The 26820-nt window shown below is 47.9% G+C and overlaps 2 protein-coding genes across 3 annotated transcripts in view; both read right to left on the bottom strand.

Moving 5' to 3' along the window:
- The window catches only part of LOC137436346 (fibulin-5), a 158577-nt gene that overhangs the window by 74611 nt on the left and 57146 nt on the right, over positions 1-26820 (bottom strand). Inside the window, exons 5-6 of one of the 2 annotated variants that reach the window (XM_068130036.2) lie at positions 20880-20996; positions 5187-5306 (exon numbers count right to left, since the gene is read on the bottom strand). In XM_068130036.2, the coding sequence (XP_067986137.2) occupies positions 5187-5306; positions 20880-20996 (237 nt within the window). The remainder of the gene's footprint in view (positions 1-5186; positions 5307-20879; positions 20997-26820) is intronic. The other variant, XM_068130038.2, reaches the window with a different exon arrangement.
- Positions 21619-22933, bottom strand: LOC144894216 (uncharacterized). Its single transcript, XM_078786328.1, has 2 exons — positions 22824-22933; positions 21619-22685 (listed from the first exon to the last, which is right to left on the bottom strand). The coding sequence occupies exons 1-2, from the start codon at positions 22878-22880 to the stop codon at positions 21837-21839; spliced, it is 906 nt and encodes a 301-aa protein (XP_078642454.1). The 5' UTR covers positions 22881-22933; the 3' UTR covers positions 21619-21836.

Genomic DNA, 26820 nt, shown 5'->3' with positions numbered 1-26820 from the left:
TGTACAGTATCGATGTCTATCAGTAATCGGTACATATCCCCTCCCTAGCGAGCAGCAGCTATTGTTTATCTCACTCACACGGTGACGATATGCACAGTATTCATATCTATCAGTAATCGGTACATATCCCCTCCCTAGCGAGCAGCAGCTATTGTTTATCTCACTCACACGGTGACGATATGCACAGTATTCATATCTATCAGTAATCGGTACATATCCCCTCCCTAGCGAGCAGCAGCTATTGTTTATCTCACTCATACGATGACGACATGCACAGTATTCATATCTATCAGTAATCGGTACATATCCCTCCTTAGCAAGCAGCACCTATTGTTTATCTAACTCACACAATGACGACATGCACAGTATTCATATCTATCAGTAATCGGTACATATCCTTCCTTAGCGAGCAACAGCTATTGTTTATATCACTCACACAATGATGTCATGTACAGTATTCATATCTATCAGTAATCGGTACATATCCCTCCTTAGCGAGCAGCACCTATTGTTTATCTAACTCACACAATGACGACATGCACAGTATTCATATCTATCAGTAATCGGTACATATCCCCTCCCTAGCGAGCAGCAGCTATTGTTTATCTCACTCACACGGTGACGTCATGCACAGTATCGATATCTATCAGTAATCGGTACATATCCCCTCCCTAGCGAGCAGCAGCTATTGTTTATCTCACTCACACGGTGACGTCATGCACAGTATCGATATCTATCAGTAATCGGTACATATCCCCTCCCTAGCGAGCAGCACCTATTGTTTATCTAACTCACACAATGACGACATGCACAGTATTCATATATATCAGTAATCGGTACATATCCCTACCTAGCGAGCAGCAGCTATTGTTTATATCACTCACACAATGATGTCATGTACAGTATTCATATCTATCAGTAATCGGTACATATCCCTCCTTAGCGAGCAGCACCTATTGTTTATCTAACTCACACAATGACGATATGCACAGTATTCATATCTATAAGTAATCGGTACATATCCCTCCCTAGCGAGCAGCAGCTATTGTTTATCTAACTCATACGATGACGACATGCACAGTATTCATATCTATCAGTAATCGGTACATATCCCCTCCCTAGCGAGCAGCAGCTATTGTTTATCTAACTCATACGATGACGACATGCACAGTATTCATATCTATCAGTAATCGGTACATATCCCTCCTTAGCGAGCAGCAGCTATTGTTTATCTCACTCACACGGTGACGACATGCACAGTATTCATATCTGTCAGTAATCGGTACATATCCCCTCCCTAGCGAGCAGCAGCTATTGTTTATCTAACTCATACGATGACGACATGCACAGTATTCATATCTATCAGTAATCGGTACATATCCCTCCTTAGCGAGCAGCAGCTATTGTTTATCTCACTCACACGGTGACGACATGCACAGTATTCATATCTGTCAGTAATCGGTACATATCCCCTCCCTAGCGAGCAGCAGCTATTGTTTATCTCACTCATACGATGACGACATGCACAGTATTCATATATATCAGTAATCGGTACATATCCCTCCTTAGCGAGCAGCAGCTATTGTTTATCTCACTCACACGGTGACGACATGCACAGTATTCATATCTATCAGTAATCGGTACATATCCCTCCTTAGCGAGCAGCAGCTATTGTTTATCTCACTCACACGGTGACGACATGCACAGTATTCATATATATCAGTAATCGGTACATATCCCTCCTTAGCGAGCAGCAGCTATTGTTTATCTCACTCACACGATGACGACATGCACAGTATTCATATCTATCAGTAATCGGTACATATCCCTCCTTAGCGAGCAACAGCTATTGTTTATCTCACTCACACGATGACGACATGCACAGTATTCATATATATCAGTAATCGGTACATATCCCTCCTTAGCGAGCAGCAGCTATTGTTTATCTCACTCACACGATGACGACATGCACAGTATTCATATCTGTCAGTAATCGGTACATATCCCCTCCCTAGCAAGCAGCAGCTATTGTTTATCTCACTCATACGATGACGACATGCACAGTATCGATATCTGTCAGTAATCGGTATATACAGTCACGTGAAAAAGTAAGTACACCCCATGTAAAGTTTAGACTTTTTCAACATATTTCAACATACAGCTATTTGATCCTCATTTCAACAATATTGATAGATAAAGGTGATATAATATAACAAATATCATGAAACATTTACATTCTGTAGTCCATTGTATAATTTAAATAAACATAAATGCAAATTTCGCATCTGGAAAAAGTAAGTACACCCCAACATTTATCATATTTCACTTTCACTTTTTCACTTTCTACATACCAGTAATGCGCACAGGCCGGTATCGCTACCATGGATCGCCATACCAGTAATCGGCACAGGCCCGTATCGCTATCACGGATCGTCGTACCGGTAAATCGGCACAGGCCAGTATCACTATCGTGGATTTGTCATACCGGTAGTTAGCACAGGCCGATATCACTATCGTGGATCGCTGTACCAGTAACCGGATTCATATAAAAATAACCAATTGCTTAAAAACAGCCTGGAGGCCAAATAAAAAGGCAATTGCTCTATGTTGCTTGGGTGCTGAGGGTTAAAAGTTAAAACCTACTGTAGTTACTTCCTCGTATATCTGTATGTCATATGTTCCACTGTTCCAGGTGTAGCCGAGTGCCTCACAGCTTTTTAAATCATGCACGGTATTTAAGGGTTGTGAACACCTTTTTTCGATATGTTGGTGATGTTTTTATGAATATATCAATTTTTTTTCACATCGATTTTGTTCGGTATAACAGTATATTCAAGCTTCCATACCGGTATATCAATATGAAAAAATAGCCCAGAGTGGGCTGACGGTCATCTCTTGAGGTTGTAGTTCAGACCTTTGTGGATTTGAGGGAAAACCCCGAGAGCCCCCTCATCCCTTGGGCGGCCCTCTGAGATCAAATCTAAAAATCTAAAACTAAGCGATCCTGTGGACCATCGAGTAGAAGAGCTGTATGGGCTTCAAAGCAATTGGTTGGTAAGTAAGGGATGAGTAGGGATCCGAAGTTTCAGGGGATTAAACTTCGGTTCCCTACTCATCCCCCCATGGGACCTCCATGATCGGAAATCGAAACATCAAAGCCTGGACAATAGTGGGCCATCGAGTAGAAGGGCTGTATCGGGTTTCAGAGCAATCGGTTGATAAATAAGGGATGAGTATGAATCCGAAGTTTGGGGGGTATTCCTCCCCCCCCCCCCCCCCCATGCCATCCCTGGAAGCACCCTGATCCAAAATGAAAAAATATAAGACTGAGCGATTGTGTGGGCTACTGTCTTGTATTGCTGTGTCAATTTCAGTAACAATCAGCTCAGTGATAAGGGAGTAGCAAAAAGAGGAAAACATTAGACGGACGGAGGACAGACGACCGGACGGACAGACATCTTGACATCAAGACCCATTTTATAAGTTCATCTCTTTGAGAATCGTGATAAGATGACCTAAAAACTATCCTGATATAACTGGTACATTGATATATCGCCGGACCTTATGTATGACGTTCAAATTCCCTTTGTAACACTTCTTTTTGTAGATCCCGTCTCTTCTTATACTTGTTCGAGATATTGGAACATACACTACATGACCAAAAGTATGCGGAAACCGCTTCGAATTAGTGGATTCGGCTATTTCAGCCACACCCATTGCTGACGGTATATATAATCAAGCACACAGCCATGCATTCTCCATAGACAAACATTGGCAGCAGAACGTGCCATACTGAAGAGCTCAGTGACTTTCAATGTGGCACCGTCATAGGGTGCCACCTTTCAAACAAGTCAGTTTGTCAAATTTCTGCCCTGCTAGAGCTGCCCCGGTCAACTGTAAGTGCTGTTATTGTGAAGTGGAAACATCTTGGATCAACAGCAGCTCAGCCGCGAAGTGGTAGGCCGCACAAGCTCACGGAACGGGACCGCCAAGTGCTGAAGCGTGTAGTGCGTAAAAGTCATCTGTCCTCGGTAGCAACACTCACTACCGAGTTCCAAACTGCCTCTGGAAGCAACATCAGCACAACACCTGTTCGTCAGGAGCTTCATGAAATCGGTTTCCATGGCTGAGCAGCCGCACACAAGCCTAAGATCACCATGCGCAATGCCAAGTGTCGGCTAGAGTGGTGTAAAGCTCGCCGCCATTGGACTCTGGAGCAGTGGAAACGCGTTCTCTGGAGTGATGAATCACGCTTCACCATCTGGCAGTCCGACGGACAAATCTGGGTTTGGCGGATGCCAGGAGTACGCTACCTGCCCAAATGCATAGATCCAACTGTAAAGATTGGTGGAGGAGGAATAATGGTCTGGGGCTGTTTTTCATGGTTCCGGCTAGGCCCCTTAGTTCCAGTGAAGGGAAATCTTAACGCTACAGCATACAATGACATTCTAGACGATTGTGTGCTTCCAACTTTGTGGCAACAGTTTGGGGAAGGCCCTTTCCTGTTTCTGCATGACAATGCCCCTGTGCACAAAGCGAGGTCCATACAGAAATGGTTTGTCGATCAGTGTGGAAGAACTTGACTGGCCTGCACAGAGCCCTGACCTCAACTCCATCGAACACATTTGGGATGAATTGAAACGCCGACTGCGAGCCAGGCCTAATCGCCCGACCTCAATAATGCTCTTGTGGCTGAATGGAAGCAAATCCCCGCAGCAATGTTCCAGCATCGAGTGGAAAGCTTTCCCAGAAGAGTGGAGGCTGTTATAGCAGCAAAGGGGGGGGGGGGGGGGGGGGGAAGGGGACCAACTCAATTTTAATGCCCATGATTTTGGCATGAGATTTGTGATGTTCGGGTGTCCACATACTTTTGGGAATGTAGTGTATATTGGAATATGGGTGTCCTATGTGGTCGAGCTCCAGGAATAATAATAGGTATTCCTCTACATTGTATGTAGAGAATCATCCTGAAACAATAAACATTGTATGTAGAGGAAGCCTAATAAAGAAACAGGTGAAAATAAAGAAAATATAACACAAATAAAGAGTGCATCACAACACACCAGGTTGTAAAGTCCATGTTTATGTACCATATGTGTCTTTTTGTGTACACAATCTGAAAGCATTTTTTATTACCATTATTTAATTGTACGAGTGAGACAGCGGCAGTCCAATGTTATGTATACCTGTGCAGGTGTGTCGATCTGGAGACAGTGAGTAGCCGGGTCGACAGTGACACTTATAACTGCCATACGTGTTCACACAGACGTGCTCGCAGTCAGAGCTCCCCTCGCATTCATCAATGTCTGCAGCGACAACCTATAACCAATCATGTCCTACATTCATCCTGAAATATAATGAAGCACATTTCTTGCTTGACAGAGGAGTGAGAATAAATATAAAGAGAAAAAAAAATGGAGTAGAGTGTTTGGAAATGCAGATATAAATATATATATATATATATATATGGACAGTGACAGAAAGGTCTTTACCATTGGCATACATGAGGATTGCAACACATTAAGTATATAATTACATGTTACACAAGATATTGAAAGATGCAATCTATAACAACTTGCAGAAATTTATTAATTCGGCTAAATATTATTTGGCTATTGTATTGCATAACATTGCCCAAATTATGCTGCCTTGGTATATTTACATTATATTAATGTATTGGGTGGGTCAGGGTGGAAGGGGAGCAGAACACACCTTAAGATTTAGTACGAAATGGTAAAATGTACACAAAAAACAACAACATGTCCAGGAGCAATAGTCATAGGGGGAAGCACTAGTTTAGAAAGGGGGCATAACATTAGCTTTAAAGGTGATGGGATCAGTATTTTTTTTTTCAATATGTACACAAATATCACACACACACACACACACACACACACACACACACACACACACACACACACACACACACACACACACACACACACACACACACACTCTCCCCAAGAAACAAAATCAAAGCCATAAACCAGCTCGCAGTACCAGTATTCCAATGCAGCTGTGGAATAATAAACTGGCCACAAGCGGAAAAAAATGGACAACAAAACAACGAATCAAAACAAATTTCACCCCAAATCCACTTTTTTGAAATACCAACTTCTGTCCTGGAAGTCCTTGGTGTCCTTGTGTTTTATACTTCTCCCACCCCTCCCTTCCCACGCCTCCTCCCCCCAAGCCCTCTCCCTCCTCTCAAATGTTGTGTTTGTGTGCTTCCCCTTCTCTCCCCATCTTGTCTTCCGCTGCCTCTTTTTATATATTTTGTTTGTCTGTTTGATTTGTTTGTGAAATAAATGTTAGCTCTTTCTCGAGCCTCGATTCTGTATACAAAAAAACAAAAACAAAAACAAGGAAACTTCTCACTATCCACAAAGTGTTCTACAAAATTCAGTGCATCCCAAGAATGTACCTGCCAAGGAAAGAAAGAGGTGGTGGCCTGATGGAACTGAATCCAACACACAGAGCGACAAGTGTAGGATTAGCGGAGTGCATGAAAGGTTCAACAAACTACCGAATACCATTTCGATTGTGGAAGAAATTATAAGCAGAATAATTATTCTGCTGTTTTCTGGTTGGAAAAGAGGAGATGGTGTTTTTTCGTGAAGAGTCGGCGAGCTATCGCCGGCATCCTCTTGAAATTTATGTCTCACCTAGTCATTTCTCAGGTTTTGTGGAGTCAATCAATTTGGTGTAGTTTTGATGTACTTTTATTTATTTATCGGTAATGTGATCTTGTTAGATATATTGTACTTTAACATTTAATTCTCTACTTGGTAAACATGATGTTGGAGCTGGGTCTTCCCAATGGTGAATTCATCTATACCATGTTACATACATGACGAATTATGATTTAGGAAATCTTGTTACATTTTACCTTTTAAACGTGTATATATGTTGAATGAACGTTTTAATTGAGTTAGTTTAAAAGACAGTTATGTAAAAGAGAAGTTTTGAAGTAAAGAATTGTAAAAGACAAAAGACATTGAAGCCGGAATGTCTAAGAGGAGTTGATTAATATTCAAAACCTGTCTTGCATTCATATTTTGTGTCTGATAAGGAAGATTCGATTCGATTTTGGTGAAGATCTGAATATGGATTCGGATATGATAATTATTCAAAATTTTAAGTGATTCTTCACCATTGGGAGAAGGTGCCAAAACAATACATAGCGGGATATCTCAAAAAGTTATGGATGGATTTGGACGAAACTTGTTTGACAGGTTGTGTGTATGACAAGGAAGAATCGATAAAATTTTGCTGAAGATCCGGATCCAGCGAGTAGAATTTTAAAGTGATTCTTCACCATTGAGTGATATGGCCAACCAGGCGGAAGTATGCTGTTTTAGCACGCGGTACTACGCGCGTGACTTGCTACCAAGGAGGAAGCGGACAACGCGGTGAGTTTATAGTTCTTTATTCCAAAGAGGTCACTGTAGCACTCGCGCGCTCTGGGCTGCGCGCCCGGTGTATATCCTGAGGCCACGCCTACCCCTCGGGCGTGGCCGCCGCCCACTTGGTGCGCGGAATGATGTCACCACGCCAGTGGGCTTTCGTGTCCGCCACACGCGCCCCCCCAGAATTCCCGCGCACCTGGAGGGCCAGTTTGCGGGGCAAACGGATGACCCGGCCGAAGCGCCCTCTGGCGACCGGCGGTGTCCGGGGTGCAGCGATGCCAGGTGGGATGCCCCCGGCTGTACCAGGGATGGGTGTCGCACCGGGGGGCGGCGTGCCTGCGGGCTGGGCGGTGCCGGGGGTCCGCCCGCAGGGGGGCGGCCCCGACACGGGGGCCGAGCCACCGGCGGTGGGTGGTCCACGTCGAGGTGGGCCGGCTTGAGGCGGTCTATGGAGAACCGGTCAGGAGTGCCGCCGATGTCCAGGGTGAAATGTTTCACCCCGGTCTCCAGCACGCGGAAAGGCCCGTCGTACGGGGGCCGCAGTGATGTCCGGTGGGCGTCGTGCCGGACGAAGACGTACTCCGCGGTGCGAAGCTCCGGGGCGACGTGTGTAGGAGGGTGCCCGTGGTGCGCCGTCGGCACTGGGGCAAACCTCCGGGCGGTCTCCTGCAGCGTAGAACGCTCCTGCGCCGCGGACTAAGCTGCCGTGGGTTCGGGGAGGAACTCGCCCGGCACCCGCAGCGGTTGTCCAAAGACCAACTCCGCCGCGGATGTGCGCAGGTCCTCCTTGGACGCCGTCCGGAGGCCCAGCAGGACCCAGGGGAGCCTGTCGACCCAGCCGCCGTCGCGGAGGGTGGCCCGGAGCGCGGCCTTCAACGAGCGGTGGAATCACTCGCACAGGCCGTTGGCCTGGGGGTGGTAGGCCGTGGTTCGGTGCAGCTGGACCCCGAGCCCCCGCGCGACCGTGGCCCAGAGCTCCGAGGTGAACTGGGGGCCGCCTTCGGACGAGATGTCCGAGGGGGCGCCGAACCGGGCGACCCAGGTGGCGATGAACGCCTGCGCGACGTCTGCCGCCGTCGTCGCCGCCAAAGGCATGGCCTCCTGCCACCGGGTGGTGCGGTCCACCATGGTGAGGACATGGGTGAAACCCCGCGAGGGGGGCAGAGGTCCCACCAGGTCCACGTGAACGTGGTCAAACCGACGTTCCGGCACCGTAAACGGGGCCAAGGGGGCCTGGGTGTGTCGGTGCACCTTTGCGCGCTGGCACGCGAGGCACGTCCTGGCCCAGCCGCGGACGGCCTTCCGGAGGCCATGCCAGACAAACTTGTCGGCGACCAACCGCTGGGAGGCCCTCGTGCCCGGGTGGGACAGGCCATGGATGGGTCAAAAACCTGGCGCTGCCAGCCTGTGGGCACGATGGGGCGAGGCCGCCCGAGGGAGACGTCGCAAACGAGGGCCGTGCCCGCGCCGTCGAAGGGCACCTCGGTGACGCGGAGGCCCGTGACGGTGGTCCGCAGGGCCTGGACCCCGGGGTCGGTGGCCTGGTCCGCTGCCATCCGGGCATAGTCGATGCCAAGGTGGACTGCGTGGGCGACGGCCCGGGAAAGGCAATCGGCCACCGGGTTGTCCTTTCCCGCGACGTGCCGGATGTCCGTCGTGTACTCGGAAACGGCCGCGAGGTGACACTGTTGCCGGGCCGACCACGGCTCGGCGACTTTGCCCATCGCGAAATCCAGCGGCTTGTGGTCGACGAAGGCCGTGAACGCACGGCCCTCGAGCAGATGGCGGAAGTGCCTGACCGCCAGGTGAAGCCCAAGCAACTCGCGGTCGAAGGTGCTGTAATGGCGTTCGGGCGGGCGAAGCTGACGGCTGAAGAATGCCAGCGGTTGCCAAGCTCCATGCACCCATTGCTCGTACACCGCGCCCACCGCGTAGTCCGAGGCGTCGGAGGTGAGGGCGATCGGTGCATCGAGCGCCGGGTGCGCGAGCATGGTGGCGTTGGCCAAGGCGAGCTTCGCGCCCGAGAACGCCGTGTCCATCTGCTCGGTCCAGGTAACGTCACCTTTTCCCGGCTTCCCTCGAAGGGCCTCGTGTAAGGGGCGCAGGAGCTGGGCAATGCGGGGCAGGAACCGATGGTAAAAGTTTACCATGCCCAGGAACTCCTGGAGCCCCTTGATCGTGCGGGGGCGCGGAAACCCCTTCACCGCCTCCACCTTGGCCGGTAGGGGGACGGCCCCGTGCCTGGTGACGCGGTGCCCCAAAAAGTCGATTTCAGCAACACCGAACCGGCACTTGGCGGGGTTCACGATCAGGCCGTGCTGGCCCAGATGTTCGAAGAGCGTGCGGAGATGGTGTATGTGCTCTTCACGGGACGCGCTGGCGACGAGGATGTCGTCCAGGTAGACGTACAAAAAATCCAAGCCGCGCAAGACGATGTCCATGAGGCGCTGGAACGCCTGAGCCACATTTTTCAAACCGAAGGGCATCCGAAGAAATTCGAAAAGCCCGAATGGCGTGATGACAGCCGTCTTCGGGATGTCCTCCGGCCTGACAGGGACCTGATGGTAGCCGCGCACGAGGTCCACCTTTGAAAAGAAGGACATATTCGCCAAGCGGGCGGAAAAGTGCTGAATGTGGGGGACGGGGTAGCGGTCGGGGGTGATGGCGTCGTTGAGGCGCCGGTAGTCCCCGCACGGTCGCCATCCCCCGCCGAACTTGGGCACGATGTGGAGCGGGGACGCCCACGTGCTCTCGGAGCGCCGCACGATGCCGAGCCGCTCCAGCGTAGCGAACGCCGCTTTCGCTACCGCGAGCTTCGTCGGCTCGAGGCGGCGTGCCCGGGCGTAGACCGGTGGCCCGGCGGTGGGGATGTGGTGTTCCACCCCGTGCTTGACGGTCCCCGCTGAGAAGGTCGGCCGCGTGAGGGCCGGGAAACCCGCGAGGAGGCAGGCGAATTCGTCCGCTGCCAGAAGCATACAGATGAACCTGGCCGGAACGGAACCGCTCAGCAAGCCGCTCGGCGAGCCGCTGGATGAGCCGCTCTGTGAGCTGCTCAACGAGCTGGGCAGCGCACACGCGAGCGAGCTGAACGTCTCAGCCTGGACAAGCCTTCTGCGCTTTACATCGACCAGTAATCCATTAGCAAATAAGAAGTCCGCGCCAAGCAGTGCCATGGGCACGTCGGCCAAAACGAACGACCAACGGAAAATCTGACCTCCGACCCGCAGGGAGAGACAGCGTTTTCCGTACGTGCGTATAGACGTACCATTGGCCGCAAGCAGCGTGGGGCCCCGGCCCGCGGTGTGCTTGTCGGACGTACCGGCAGGAACGACACTCACCTGCGCTCCCGTATCGCACAGGTAATGGCACCCGGACAAGGTGTCCGTTATGTACAGCAGGGTGTTGGAATTGCCGACGCTCACCGTTGCCACCGAGCGCCGGCTCACCCGTTTCCCGACCTGCCGAATGAGCACGGCGGGCGACACTGCCGAGCCTCGTGGCCGAACTTGGTGTGGAAGGAACACCAGGCGGGCAGCTGCGGCGTCGGAGGCCGCGGTTTTCTTCGCGGCGGCGGCGGTGGTGGTGGTGGTGGGTGGGGCGTGACGGCGGACACGAGGTGCGGTGCATCGGGGAAAGCCTCGGGAGCTTCGGGAGCCTCGGGAGCGGCAACCGCACCAAGACTCGCCTGCGTGTCCAAAACCGCGTAGTATTTGTCGGCCTCAGCAGCGAGCGCACGGGGTTCCGTTAACGCGGAACCAGCCAAAGCGAGGCGGACTTGTGCTGGCAGCTGGCGTCAAAACAACGCCCGGAATAGAGCGTTCGGGGTTTCGTCGCCCATGAGCGCCAGCATATGGTCTATACGGACCGACGGTCGCGTGTCCCCGATCTCGGGGAGGTCCAAGAGGCGATCGGCCCGTGCGTCCACCGTAAGGCCGAACGTGGCGAGGAGGAGACGCTTGACCGCCTCGTACTTGCCGTCGGCAGGTGGATTCCTTAGGACTGATACGACGCGGGTGGCCGTGCCGGGCCCGAGGGCGGAGACCACGTGGCAGTACATCGTCTCATCCACCGTGATGCCTCGAAGTCGGAACTGGGCTTCTGCCTGCAGGAACCAAACTTCGGCTTGTGATTCCCAGAACTCGGGGAGCTTGATGGAGACCACGTTGGTAGCCATTGTTGCGGCGGTTTCGGGGAGTCAGCAATGGCTGACTCGAATGTCACCAATTTAGCACGCGGTACTACGCGCGTGACTTGCTACCAAGGAGGAAGCAGACAACGCGGTGAGTTTATAGTTCTTTATTCCAAAGAGGTCACTGTAGCACTCGCGCGCTCCGGGCTGCGCGCCCGGTGTATATCCTGAGGCCACGCCTACCCCTCGGGCGTGGCCGCCGCCCACTTGGTGCGCGGAATGATGTCACCACGCTAGTGGGCTTTCGTGTCCGCCACACTGTTGTACTTTATTGCTTGTTTTCGATCTCTCTTTCACAGTAGGAGAAGGAATGTCTCAATTGTAAAACCTTTTGTTTTGCTCAGGGCAATCTGAGAAGATTCATGATTGCTTTGTTGTTCCTTGGGAAACTTTGTGATACCTGGTCAAACAGATGTGATGGTCTTGCTTACATGTTCTCTTCTCCCTCCCGTGGAATCATGGATGGCCAAAAGGCCGATTTCGGAGACCAGAGCGCAGAGCGGATATCATGGATGCTAGACATGGCATTATGATCCATCTCTCCTATGTGCATATCGCAAATTTTGGTACCGCTTCTGTAAATAACTAGATGGTATTCATAGAATACTTAACCTGCGCAGTCAACTTGTTGCGAGCCAACTCTTCTGTTTTTGAACATTTTTTTCCTTTGATCCAATATGGCTGCCAGACCACGTGAGCGATGACATCATAAATTTATACTCTCTAATATAATTGTTGCATAGATCACTCTCAAAACATTTCAAACTGATCAGACTAAGCGTTGTCCCTGTCGAATTATCACGTCATAATTATGGCACCAATGACATCATCGTTAACAACAGCTATTCCCCATATGGAGTTGTTTACAATGAGCCATTTTTACATTTTTTTTCCATGCAGCGGTTTTGAAGATATAGAAGTGCAACATTTTTCGTTTTTTCTAAGATGGTGCCTGTACCACATGATCTATGACGTCATGATTATCATTAAAATATTCTACACGAGGAGGCACTCCTATGGTGAAGATTTCGTGCCCATCAGACCAACAGTTGCTGAGAAACAAAATTCACAATGATCGGATAAGTGTTGTACTTGTTGAATTATGACATCATAATGAAGGCACCGATGACATCAGCATTAACATATCTTATTCCCCAAGGGGAGTACTTGACAATGAGCCATGTTTCAATTTTTTCCATGGAGTGGTTTCGGAGATATAGAGGTGCAACTTTTTCGATTTTTTCCAAGATGGCGTCTGTACTACGTGACCTACGGCGTTATAATTATCATTACAAAATTCTACAGGAGGAGCCACACATATTCTGAAAATTTCATGTTCATCGGACTAACAGTTGCAGAGGAATTTTTTTTCTGCATACTGATCAGATCAAGCGTTGTACTTGTCTAATTATGACGTCAAAATGGAGGCACCTACGACATCATCATTAACATATCTTATTCCCCATGGGGTGTACTTGACAATGAGCCATGTTGCAATTTTTTTCATTAAGCGGTTTGGGAGATATAGAGGTGTAACGTTTTTCCAAGATGGCGTCCATACCACGTGACCTATGACGTCATAATTATCAGCAAAAAAATGCAGATACGCACGTACGGCACACGTACGGCACACGTATGCACACGTATGCAACCTCACTCTCTGAAGACCTGGAGAAAATCACAGACTGGTCAAACATGTGGAACATGTCTTTCAATCCTGACAAATCTCACACTCTTACTATGTCTCTCCGAAAAGATCGACTGGACAACCCTCCCATCTACTTTCTCAACAATCCTCTCCAATAAGTTCTGTCGCTCAAGCTTTTGGGTCTCACCATCTGCCATGATCTTTCTTGGGAAAACCACATTTCCAAGCTGGCCTCCAAAGCCAGTCGCCGACTGGGCATCCTCCGTCGTGCGAAGTCCTTCCTAGGCACACCTGAGCTCCTCACCACATACAAGGCTTTCATCCGCAGCTCAATGGAATACTGTTCTCCCCTATGGGCTGGTGCTCCTGCCTCACACCTAGCTCGGCTTCACGCTGTTGAATCCAAAGCATTCAGAATCATTGGAATCTCCCGCGATGAAGCTATCTCTGAGGGCCTTTCACTCACTCACCGCAGGCAGGTAGGTGGTCTTTCTGTCTTCTACCGACTCCTCTCCGGCCTTGCTCCCCCAGCTCTCTCTGTGCTTTGTCCCCCCAATTTTCCTTCAGGTCGCACATGATCTGCCTGCAACCCTCTTATGGTTAAACTGCCGAAATCTCGGCTCTCTGCTCACCTTCACTCTTTCATTCCTCTTTTCTCCCGCCTCTGGAACAAACTCCCACACTCACTTCAATCACACTCCTCCCTCCAGGTCTTCAAAACAGCTGTTCACCACCATCTCTTATCTTCCCCCATCGAAAACCTTGATCTTTTCTACCCCCACTAATTCACCCCAGATCCACCTTGTTTGAAATTCCAACTTCTTTCCTGGAAGTCTTGGCAGTGTCCATATGTTTTATACCTCTCCCACCCCCCCCCCCCCCCTTCCCATGCCTTCCCCCCAAAGCTCTCTCCCTCCCACAGTTCTCTCGATGTCTCCATGTCTCTCGGTCCCTGCTCTCAAATGTTGTGTTTGTGTCCTTCCCCCTCTCTCCCCATCTTGTCTACCGCTCCCGATGTTATTTGTTTTGTGTGTCTGTTTGTCTTTCTGTGTGATTAATGTTCGGTCTTTCACGAGCCTCGATCTTGTATACAAAAAAAAAAAAAAAAAAAAAAAAAAAATGCCTAACCCTGATTTTCGCTTCGTGAGCACAGGGTAATTATTACCCTGCACTCGTGAAGATTAAAGCAAGGTAAGGCATTCGGTTGCGTACACGCGTACGTGTGGCGTATGTGTGGCGTACGTGCGTGTCTGCATTTTTAAAATTCATTTTCTCGGCAACCGTTGGTCCGATAGACACGAAATTTGTACCATAGGAGCGCCTCCTCCTGTGGACTATTTTAATGATAATTATGACGTCATATGTCACGTGGTACAGTCACCATCTTGGAAAAATCGAAAAATGTTGCACCTCCATATCTATGAAACCGCTCCATGGTAAAAATTTTAACATGGCTCATTGTAAAGAACTCCCCATGGGGAATAACATATGTTAGTGATGATGTCATCGGTGCCTTCTTTATGACTTCATAATTCGACAAGGATAATGCTTCATCCAATCGGTAAGAATATTTTTTTCTCTGCAACTGTGGGTCTGATGTACTCGAAATTGTCACCATAGAAGCGCCTCCTCCTGTAGAATATTTTAATGATAATTATGATGTAATAAGTCACATGGTATGGGTACCATTTTGGAAAAATTAAAAAAACGTTGCACCTCTATATCTCCAAAACCGCTGCATGGAAAAAATTGAAACGTGGCTCATTGTAAAGAACTCCATATGGGAATAGGTGTTGTTAACGATGACGTCATTGGTGTCGTAATTATGACGTTATAATTCGACAGGGACAACGCTTAGTCTGATCAGTTTGAAATTTATTGAGCGTGATCGACGCAACAATTATATTAGAGAATATAAATTTATGATGTCATTGCTCGCGTGGTCTGGCAGCCATATTTGATCAAAGAAAAAAAAAACATAAAAAAACAGAATAGTTGGCTTGCACCAAGTTTACTGCGCAGGGTAAGTATTATCTAGTTATTAGATGATTCAATGAACCTTTGTGAAGTGGTCTCAACTTAAGCAAGATCTTCAAGTTTTCCTCCCACACCATACAAGCAGAAACACCAGCAATCATTTTCTGCCAGCAACCCTCTTGTGGTGAAACTGCCAAAATTAAAACTCTCTGCTCACCTTCACTCCTTCATTCCTCTTTTCTCCTGCCTCTGGAACAAACTCCCTCACTCTCTTCAATCCCACTCCTCCCTCCCGGTCTTTCAAACAGCTGTTCGCCACCATCTCTTATCTTCCCCATCCAAAACTTTGATCTTTTCTACCCCCATTAATCCAACCCAAACCCACCTCCTTCAAATTCCGATTTCTTTCCTGAAATCCCCTGCAATGTCCATCTTGTATATTCCGTGTCCCACTCCCCCCTTCCCCAGCCCTCTCCCTTCCACAGATCTCCCGATGTCACTGTTCTCCACTGTTGTTGTGCTTCCCTCTCTCTCCCCCCTCTTGTCTCCCGCTCCCCTTATTATATGTTTTATGCATTAGCTCTTACATGAGCCTAGACTAAGTATACAAAAAAACAAAAAAACACAACAAACCAAAAAGGTATCCCTCAATCACCTTGGAAGAAACTTCCAAAATCAGATGCGTGTAGAAGATGCCCCACACCAAACTGAAACAGCAACAAATACAGCCCCAACTAGAAGGGCACTCAGTAGAGCGCATACCTCCGCCAGTCTGAACAGTTTACATTTTGTATCCCACCAATAGGCCGGTTCTGGATTCGGACCTGGACCAACATCTAATCTGCTTGTTCTTGTCACCTAACCAACTCATTCCCCAAGTTTTGTCATAATTCATCCACAACGTTATGAAATATCATGCTATCTATCATTTTGGCCCTATCACTCAATGGTGAAGAATCACTTGAAAAGTTTTACAATTATTGTATCTGGATCTGGATTCGAATCTTCACCAAAATCAAATCAATTTGTCCTTTTTTGAGGTATGACAACTTTTTGAGATGTGCCTTGTATTGGTTTTAACCCAGTCACTCAATGGTAAGGAAGCACTTTCAATAATTCTAGTATCCGGATCTGAATCTTCACCAAAACCAGATAAATTCGGCCTTGTCACACACCCAGCCTGTGCACTAAATTTCATCCGAATCCGTCCACAACTTTTTGATATCATGCTCACAGACAAACAGACAGATGGGTGAAAACAACCTCTGTCCACCTTCAGTAATAGAGGTAAATCTCGTTTTTTATATTAGTGAAAGCACTGTTGATGCATGGTGTCTACTCCCAGACAGACAGAAGAACACAGGTAGAGTAGAGAACCAAGTCAGCGGAACAAAGGTATAATAATAATAATAATAATTCATTTATTTTGTATAGCGCTTTTCCAGAAGCCCAAAGGCGCTTTGACAGAGTGGCAAACATAATGCATAACAATACATGAAAACAACAATTGCAAAAAGACAAGAATCAATAGGGAAATATTTAAAGCAAAAGGAGGGAGAAGGAGAAGAGATAGTCAGGGGTTAAATGCTGTGGGTTGAATGTTGAATGCAGTGTTGAACAGGTGGGTCTTTAGTGATGTTTTGAATGTGGTGAGTGAGGAGGAGTCTCTGATGGTGTGAGGTAGTGAGTTCCAGAGGGTGGGAGCAGCGATGGAGAAGGCCCTGTCCCCCCAGGATCTGAATTTGGTCCGGATGGAGGGGGTCAAGAGGTTGTTACCAGCAGAGCGGAGGTTGCGGGTGGGAGTGTGTCTGGAGAGGAGGTCAGCCAGGTAGGATGGGGCCAGGTTATGGAGGGCTTTGTATGTCAAGAGGAGGATTTTGTACTGGATTCTCTGGGGGATGGGGAGCCAGTGAAGCTTGTAAAGGACGGGGGTGATGTGGTCACGGGTCCGGGAATGGGTGAGTAGACGGGCAGCGGAGTTCTGAATGTATTGGAGTTTATTGGTGATTTTTGAGGGTGAACCATAGAGGAGGCTATTGCAGTAGTCCAGACGGGAGGTGATGAAGGCGTGGATGAGGGTTTCTGCAGCCGTGGAGGAGAGGGATGAGACGAGACTGGCAATATTTTTCAGGTGAAAGAAGGCTGACTTTGTGATCTGTTTAGTGTATTTGTCGAAGGAAAGGGTTTGGTCAAAGATGACGCCAAGATTCCGGATGTGAGGGGAGGTGGATACTGGGATACCGTCGATGTTGAGGGCAAAGTTATGGGTGGATTTTGTGAGCGTTTTTGGGCCAATGATGATTATTTCAGATTTATCACAGTTAAGCTTGAGGAAGTTGATTTGAAGCCAGGATTTTATTTCAGTGATGCAGTTTGTCAGGATAGAGTGGGTGTCGGTGGAGACGGACTTGGTGGAGATGAAAAGCTGGATGTCATCGGCGAAGCAGTGGAATTGGAGACCATGACGGCGGATTAAGTGACCGAGCGGGGACAGGTAAAGGATGAAGAGGAGGGGGCCAATAACTGAACCTTGGGGGACACCTTGGGGGAGGGGAGCAGTGGGGGATTTGCAGTTATTGATGGAGATGAACTGGCATCTGTCAGAGAGGTATGATTTAATCCAAGAGAGGGCAGTGCCGGTAACGTTAAAGGTGGATTCAAGTCGGGTGAGGAGGATAGTGTGATCGATGGTGTCAAAGGCAGCGCTGAGGTCGAGGAGGACGAAAATGTTGAGGTTGCCAGCGTCAGAGGAGAGGAGAAGGTCGTTGGTGATTTTGAGGAGAGCAGTTTCAGTACTGTGGTTGGACCGGAATCCGGATTGGAATGTTTCATACAGGTTATTGGCAGAGAGATGATGTTTGAGTTGAGTGGCTACAGCGCGTTCCAAAACTTTTGACAGAAAGGGTAGGTTGGAGATGGGTCTGAAGTTGTTTAGGGTGTCAGGGTTTAGACCAGGTTTTTTTAGAATGGGGGTAACAGCAGCAATTTTGAGGGAAGGTGGGACGATGCCTGCAGACAGGGAGGAGTTTATTGTTGCAATGATAAGTGGAGAGAGAGCAGGGAGGGAGGCTTTGACAAAGCTGGAGGGGATGGGGTCAAGAGTGCAGGTGGCAGTTTTCATTCCTATGAGGAGTTCAGAGAGGTCAGTAGGGGAGATTGGGGAGAACCGAGACAGGGGATGGCAGGACAAGTGGGGGCAGGTGGTTGGAGGGGGAGCGGGTGCGGCGGTGGTCAAGCTGTTGTAGATGTTGTCAATTTTGCGTTGGAAGAAAGAGAGGAAGGAGATGCAGTTGTCTACTGTGAATGACTGGGTGGTGGTGTTCAGGGGGCGGAGGAGTTTGTTTATTGTAGAGAAGAGTGCTTTTGGGTTTCCGGAGCCAGAGTGGATAATTTGAGAGTAGTAGGCAGAGCGGGCGCGGGAGAGGGCATCTTTGTAGTGTTGTAGGTGGTCCTTGTAGGCTTGGGAGTGAACTGTGAGACCCGTTTTATTGCGGAGTCTTTCAAGTTGGCGAGCACGAGTTTTCATCAGGTGGAGTTCAGGGGTAAACCAGGGAGCAGAATGGGTGAAAGAAACTGTTTTGGTTTTTACAGGCGCAAGCTGGTCAAGGCAGGAGGAGAGAGTGTGGTTGTAGTAGTCAGTGAGGTCGGAAGGGGTGTGGAGGTCAATGAAGGGAGAAGTGGACATTTTTTCAGAGAGGGTGGATGAGAATGAGGTAGGTGAAAGAGCGTTTAGCTTACGGAAGTTGATTGTGCGATAATGCCTTGGTGTTGGGGCGGGGATGTTGATGGTCAGAGTGATGGCTAAGTGGTCAGAGAGGGTGAGGTCGGAGCCATAGAGATGGTGCAAATTTAATCCAGTGGAGCAGACAAGGTCCAAAATGTGACCATGGATATGGGTAGGAAAGTCGACATGTTGAGTGAGGTTAAAGCAGGTGAGTAAATCAGTGAAGTCAGTGGTTATTGTGGAGTCAGTGGAGTCCATGTGGATATTGAAATCACCAAGGAGGAGGATTGAGGGGGAGAGGGAACATAGCTGGGTCAGAAAGTAGGAAAAGTCAGACAGGAATGATGGGTGTGGCTTGGGAGGGCGGTAGACGACAGCCATGACTGACTGCGTGCGACCAGAGAGTTTTAAAGCCAGGTGTTCAAATGATGGAGCAGATGAGATGGAGATGAGGTTGGTCTTGATGTCTTGACGGTGGATAACGGCAATTCCACCACCTCGGCCCTCCGAGCGTGGTTTATTGACGTAGGAATATCCATTGGGTGTGGTGAGGTTAAGTGTGTAGTAGTCCAGAGGTTGTTGCCAGGTTTCGGTGAGACAGAGAAAGTCCAGTTTGTTATCCAGGATGTATTCGTTCAGGATGAGGCATTTGTTGTTGAGGGACCGGGTGTTGAACAGGGTGAGCTTGATGTTGTTTTGAACAGCAGGGATGAATTCAGGTGATTTAGCCAGGGTTCGTAGGCAGGAGGTGCGATCGTGTGCGTTGCTGTGACCAGGTGCGCTGGGACGAAGAGTGAGAGTGCGCTGAGCCGACCAGAGGACGGGGATGGAGTGACCTGATTGCAAATAAACAAACTTACGACCGGAGCCACGGTGAATGTACCTGGGTCGTCGGAGGAGTCCATTTGATTTAATGGCAGAGATGCATGATGGGGTGGAGCGGGTACCGAGCAGAAGAAGCCCTGCGGCGGAGTACCTCAGAGCCATGCCAGGCAGGAGCGAAGGGACGAGTACGAGGCCAAGGTCGAGGAGGCAAAGCGGCAAACGCAGCGGCAAACGACTGCAGCCGCTAATCAAGACCACAGCGGCAAACAGCCACCGCCGCAAACAACGGGAGCGGGCCTGAGGAAACAGTGGAGGAGCCGGGCAGGCGAAGCCAGGAGCAGAGCCGGGACCGAGCAGAGGGCAGACCCAACGGTCAAAAATCCGCCACGACCACCAGAAAAGCAAACTATGTACAATGGCCCAGTCGGAGAAGCGGCGAACAAGTAACGCCAGCGTCCTCTCCAGACCGGACCGGAAGCGGAAGTGAATTCAAAGGTATGGCAATCAAAGTGCAGATCATTTTCTCAAAGGGAGAGTTTCTTTATTATGTACGCAAATTTGGTGGATTCCCACCCCACTCCCCTTCTCCTTCTATTCCTCCACCCCATATGCTCCATATATTACTTTTCCCTCCCTATGCTTACTCCAATACTCCAATCTCCTGTCAATGTCCTCTAATTCTCCCTCCACTCCTCCCACACACTCCATACCCTCCTTCATCTCCGCTATCATACTTCTTTTTCCATTTTAAACCCTAATTCTGATATAATTTTATGCTTTTTGATAATTACATGTTCAATTTTTACAGATTTTTTTTCGGTTGAATGGAGGCTCGATTGGTGGAGGCTCGATTGGTGGAGGCTCGATTGGTGGAGGCTCGATTGGTGGAGACTCGATTGGTAACCTACAGGAAGCATAGTCATTTGTTTAAATTTGAATTGTAATATAGTATTCTTTTGACAGCAAACCCTACATATGCAGCAAAATTAATGCAAAACCTAATTTGTATGTGCGCAAGAATCTGTGATGTGTGTTGTTGATTGGGGTGCTTACCCTGTTGAATACTTGACGGGAGACAGGTGCACAGTGCCACAGAGCTGGACTAACCTTGGCAGGTGCGCCCATTGGGTTTGAGGGAGAAGCCTTGGCTGCATTGGCAGCTGAATGATCCATCTTGGTTGACACAGCCATGTTGACAATGTCCCAACAAGCACTCGTCAATATCTGCAACATGGAGCAGATACAGAGGCAACTACAGGGTATCCACAAAGTCGTGCATCATAGGAAATTTCTTAATTTATATAATGTATTCATTTTTTAATGCATTTTTTTTCAGAATCCATGATGCAGAATTTGCAAGATCATTCAGAGAAACCTGCTTTTCTGTTTACAAATATGTTTTGAGATTGGTGGGACACATTTCGAACAACTGATGGAGCCAACCTGACAAAGAAATGTTTTGCCTGTGATATGCGACTTTGTGGACACTGTAGACACTCTGCACTCGGTAGAGCGCACACCTCCACCAGGCTGAACAGTTTACGTTTTGTATCCCACCGATATAGTCTAGTAGGAAGATTAGGTCCCCCTGCACCCCCTGGAGATATACTTCTAATCAGTGTTTCTAGATTGGAAAAAATGTGTAGAAAATGACTAGCTATGGCCCCAAGCTGAAAAAATGTCCCACATACCATGTTTATGCAAATTACTGCTGCCATTATCAAAAAAACGATTTTTGACATATCTCAGCCAATATTGCAGATAATTGAAAAAATAAGGTGTCTAGACTCATGTTTTGACGGGTGTAGATCATGATAGAACTATTCATAACAAGATCACCTGTGTCTATGGTTTGCTAGTATGCTAATTAGTGCTTTATTTACAAAATAATCACAGTTTTACGAAATAATAGACTCATATTAAGGTCCGTCTACACAGACGTTAACACAAAGTTTTATTTTTCTAAATATTACAACTGTCAAAATAGTCCTAGCACTCAATGTGACCACTCTTCTCTTGCTTGTTTTAGATAAACATCATTAGCATTAGTGATTCTACACTGAGTCAGTCATCATCATTTTCATCGAAATCGTCAGAGTCAAACTCTTCTTCTCCTTCCTCTTCCTCCTCCTCTTCGTGCTCTCCTGTGTTCAGAAGATCCACCAGTGAGGTTGGTAGGATGGGACCACTGGACCACATTGGTTTCAACAGTCCTTCATCAGTCCTTATCCATCCTTGCTCCTCATAAGGTTTTGGCTTTTCGATGATAGGTTGATCGGCTCTTTTGTACAATGCTACGCGGTGGTTCACACGCTGGATGTGCGGCTTCAGGGCAGACTGGCATGGAGGAAGGCGAGCCAGATCAACCTTGGACTTGGATGTGAGGGTCTTGTCCTCTCCCACCATTTTTCGTAGCAGCTTGGCACGGACAATGTCCACTGATGACTCGCGACTCTGGCCGTACATCACACAGGTGAATTTTTCTAACTGCCTCTCCACCTCAGGGTTGGCATCCCAGTTGTCACCCAGTTCACCGAATGCCCTGTGAAACCTGGGATTCTTCTCCAGCTTTTTCAAGGGCCCGACTTTTCCCTTCCCTTTGAAGGCACTGGTGCAGTCTTCTCCGCTGAACACATAGTACCCCAGGAGAGTGGCACAGTAGTCCTCTCCCAGGGATTCTGCCAGCTCAGAGACGTTGACAAGTTGGCGATGCTTCCCTGACCCTGTATCCAGGTACACCGTCAGCTTGATGTTGTGGGCATGGTGGAGCAGGATCAGGAGGATGTCTGTGTCCGGTGTTCTGACTACAGCGTTCTTGTATCCGATGGTAGCAGCATGATGGAGGTACAGAACCACCCTGGTATCAGTCTCTTCCTGGTTGCTGTAGATCGTGGGGAGTTCACGTACCTCGACCTGAAACACAAAAAGGCACCGCATTTCAATCACCAGTCACTGCCAGTTTCAGATCTAGACAAACATCACAGGTAATCACCTTTTTTTCAGGAAAAATTACAAATTGAATCGCCATTCACGAAGGGCTTTCAATTTTACCTTGCCATTCGTTGAGGCAAGTTGGTGGGCCTTCCCCTCCACGATCAGCACAGCCATCTCTGTTCTCTCCAGCCTGGTAGCTGCCTCTTGTCCACTCCACACTTTCAGAAGAAGCTGGCACATCTTACTAGTTGTGCCTCAAAGAGAATCTCTGCATATCCAGAACCACGCATCTTGTGTCCAGTGAGCATCCCGATGTAGTTCATGGATGTGTGGAAGGGTCCAATCGTTACTACATGACTAGCAAATTCATTTGGCCAGCGCCAGATGATGGGAAGGGCTTTCATGCAGACACCCAGATCAAATGTATTCAGGACCCATCTCTGACCCACCTCAGCAGTTGCTGCCTCGGAACGCTTCAGTAGCTCACGAACAACTGCGTTGTCTGTGATCGGTTGGTGGATAGGCGTGCAGTAGTCGACTGTTGATTTGCTGGGTGGGGGAGAACCAGTTGCAGAGGTGAAACCCCCTAGCCCAGGCACAGGCTGCAGGCCACAGCTTCCGATGTATCTGATGAAGAGCCAGATGTAGTACTCTTGCATCGTAGTGGCATAGACTGTGTCATTCTCTGCTGGCGGTGTGAATGATGAGCCTTCAGGGAACTTCGGGCCAACGCGAGTAAAGTGCAAGGGTGGGAGAGTTTTTGGTGTGTCGACCTTCAGGCTACGCTGTTGTGACCTATTGATGGTAGGTAGCATTCGGTCCTTGCTGCTCTCGAACCCGGGCTTGACCTCCTGCACCATGATTCCTCCAGCACTGTTTACAATGTTGCTGCCGTGCACACTGGTAGTGGTTTTATTCAAGTTGTCCCACTCACAGTGGAATACAAGGTTGCCCTCTCCTGTCACAATTTGTGGTGTACGATAAGTTGAGACTTCATCCAGGACCTTGGCGAGAGCAGTTTCCAACTCCAAGGCGAAATCGTAGCTCTCAGAGTGTCCAAGCCTGTGTAGTATTGTGGTGAGCTGTTTGCTTCGGAACAGGTGCCTTACAGTCACACAGAGGAGAATGTGCTTTGGTAACTTCCATTTTCCATCTGACACTGCACGGCACAGATCTTGTCCAATGGAGAAGACCAGACGCTTCACCTTTTCTGTCTCGATGCCCTCCTTGCCAGTCATTAGCACGCTGAGAAAGCGGACAAGGTCTGGAGGTAGGATGTCTTCAGGATTGAGCTCCATGTCTTCAGCTGTTGGTGGCCATGGTTGGTCTTTACACTCTCTGAAAGCCTGTAGAATACCCTGGCGAAGTTGGAGGGCAACATTTTGGTTCTTGTTTGTGCTTCCGAGTGTGAATGCTCGTGCGAGAGCATTGGAAACTGTTATGTTTGAGCTGTGCACAAGCCAGAAAGAAATGACATCACATTTGTCATGATCAACCTTCGTGAAGTGGATATGCTCCTTGATTGGGTCATTCTGTAGGCGTTTCAGTAGTTTCTCTGACCGATAATTTGAGTTCTCATATCCATTCAGTTTCAGTTCCTCGACATAGAGCAAGCGCAAGGAAGAAAGCTGTAGAACTTTATTCTGCTGGATGACCTGGGTTTGAATGTGTTCCAGTACTGAGTTGAATGCCTTTTCATGGGCGGCTGACATGCAAGCCTGCTCCTTTGGTGCTTCGGCTCTGTGAATCGCACGCTCATAGTTGTAGAATGCTGTGCGGAAAGCTTTAAAACATGACGGATGGTGTTTGGCCTCACATGCAAAGAGGTCTTTGTTTTTCACCTTTCGATGGAGTCGATAGAGACCCATTTTCTCAGCCCGTGTTTCGATTTGCTCCCATGCATTTTCTTTGTTTTTAAAGGATGGGAAGGTTGTAGGCCTCTCAGTATTGCGATGAGCATCTTTGGTCTCAACTTTCTCACAAAATATACACTCTGGCGGGAAGATGGGTTCAGCAGAACCTCCTGGTTTACGAGGAGAGTGATGCCATGATGAGGTTGATGGCCCTGGTTCTGTATCATCTCCCAGACGATGAAAGTGGCGGACAAAGTGCTTATAACACTTGCTGTGATATCCTACTCTTTCTAGGTCATCAGGAAGAGTTGCCGGGATCTGATCACATACTGATTGCATACGACATGGGGAGTCATGCGGTTGGTTGAGACGTCTATCCCGGATCTTTTGAAGCAGTTGCAGTTTTTCTGAAGCAGATCCTTTAATTTTACGGAGGGGCGTGAAATCCCCATGATCAGACATGGATGGTACATGAAGGATGCATGTAGGAGGAGAGCTTTGGGCTGCAGGTTCTACACTCCGTTTTCTTTTGGGCATGCTTGCTGTCGATGTCTACCATCACTGTTAAATGACAAATAAGAAATCACGAATGATGTTAAAAGTGCCTGTGAAAGGAGGCTCTGAGTTTTCAGTGAGGTAACAGAGGTTCTGAGTCATGTTCTACACTAGGGTACTTTTTAGCTGACTAAACCATGTTTAGTGGCATCAAAAGTGCTAATAGCTAAAACATCTAAATTCTTCCACACTAACGTTAGCTATCTAGGCCAATGAAACATTGTGCTAAGTTACTGTAGCTAGCTCAGCTGTCGTGCCTCTTTCTGGTTCAATTCATATACAGAAGTCAACAGATATGTCTCATGTTTGGCATTAACAAAAGTTTAAGTTACACCGACATTAGGAACATACTGTACATAGATGAGGCTAGCTTTAACGTTAGCTAACATGGTGCTAGCTGGCTCAGCTGTTATTCTGCCTGTTTATGATTTCATGCAGAAACTGAAGTCAAGAGTGTGAGTAACATTATAGTTAGCATCTTACCTGGCTAGATTGGAGGATGAATACCAAGAACAACACACAGATGGAATGGAAGACTGAACTTTCAACTGAGGTATTCAATAACATCAACGTTACCAATTGATACGAGCGCGCGACATTACCAATTGATACGAGCGCGCGAGCGCGCATGTTACATGGATGGAAATGTAAAATGGCAGCTATAGCAGCACTAATTTGGATCTCTAGTCTGTCATTTCTGCACTGTGATTGGATAACATAAAAAAATATGTTTGGGAGTTAACAGCAGGAGTTGGTAGATTTTACGTGGGCTGGGTGAGAAACCTTTAAATAAGCAAGTGAAAATCTCTCGCAATACAAAGTCAATGGTGGGAAGAAAAGTTGAGTGGTACCAATGTTACTGCCAATGTCCCGCCCCTATGCAAGACTCAGGAGCATCTTGTTGACATTTAACCTTGAAAATACCTGGGTTTAGACCCCTTATGTACCATGTTAAGTTATCTGCAGTATTAACGTATCCTTATCATTTGTAAAACTGATTATTTTGTAATTACAGCATTAATATGCATACTAGTATACCATAGACACATGTAATCATGTTATGAATAGTTATATCATGATCTATGCCCTTCAAAACATGGGTCTAGACACCTTCATTTTTCAATTATCTGCAATATTGGCTGAGATATGTCAAAAATCGTTTTTTTGATAATGGCAGCAGTAATTTGCATAAAAATGGTATGTGGGACATTTTTTCAGCTTGGGGCCATAGCTAGTCATTTTCTACACATTTTTTCCAATCTAGAAACACTGATTAGAAGTATATCTCCGGGGGGTGCAGGGGGACCTAATCTTCCTACTAGACTAATAGGCTCGATCTGGATCCGGACCTGAACCAACATTTCTTCTTGGCACCTAACAAATTCATGCACCAAGTTTTGTTACATGTCATCCACAACTTTTTGAAATATCATGCTATATATTGTTTTTGGCTCTGTCACCCAATGGTGAAGAAGCACTTTTTAAAATTCTCTGATCTGGATCCAGATTCGAATGTTCACCAAAATTGAATAAAGTCTTCCGTGCCACACACCCAACATGTTCACCAAGTTTCATCCGAATCCGTCCACAACTTTTTGAGATATTGTACTATATATCATTTTTGTCCTTTTTGTCCAAAGCCTGGTGTTGGCTGTTTTTGTTTTGTTTTTTTGTATACAGGATCGAGGCTCGTGAAAGAGCTGACA

Source organism: Myxine glutinosa, chromosome 11 (genome assembly GCF_964187855.1).
Source record: "Myxine glutinosa chromosome 11, kmMyxGlut1.1, whole genome shotgun sequence".
Classification (NCBI taxonomy): Eukaryota; Metazoa; Chordata; class Myxini; order Myxiniformes; family Myxinidae; genus Myxine; species Myxine glutinosa.
The sequence above is the reverse complement of the archived record's forward strand: the minus strand, read 5'-3'. Positions and strand labels throughout refer to the sequence as shown.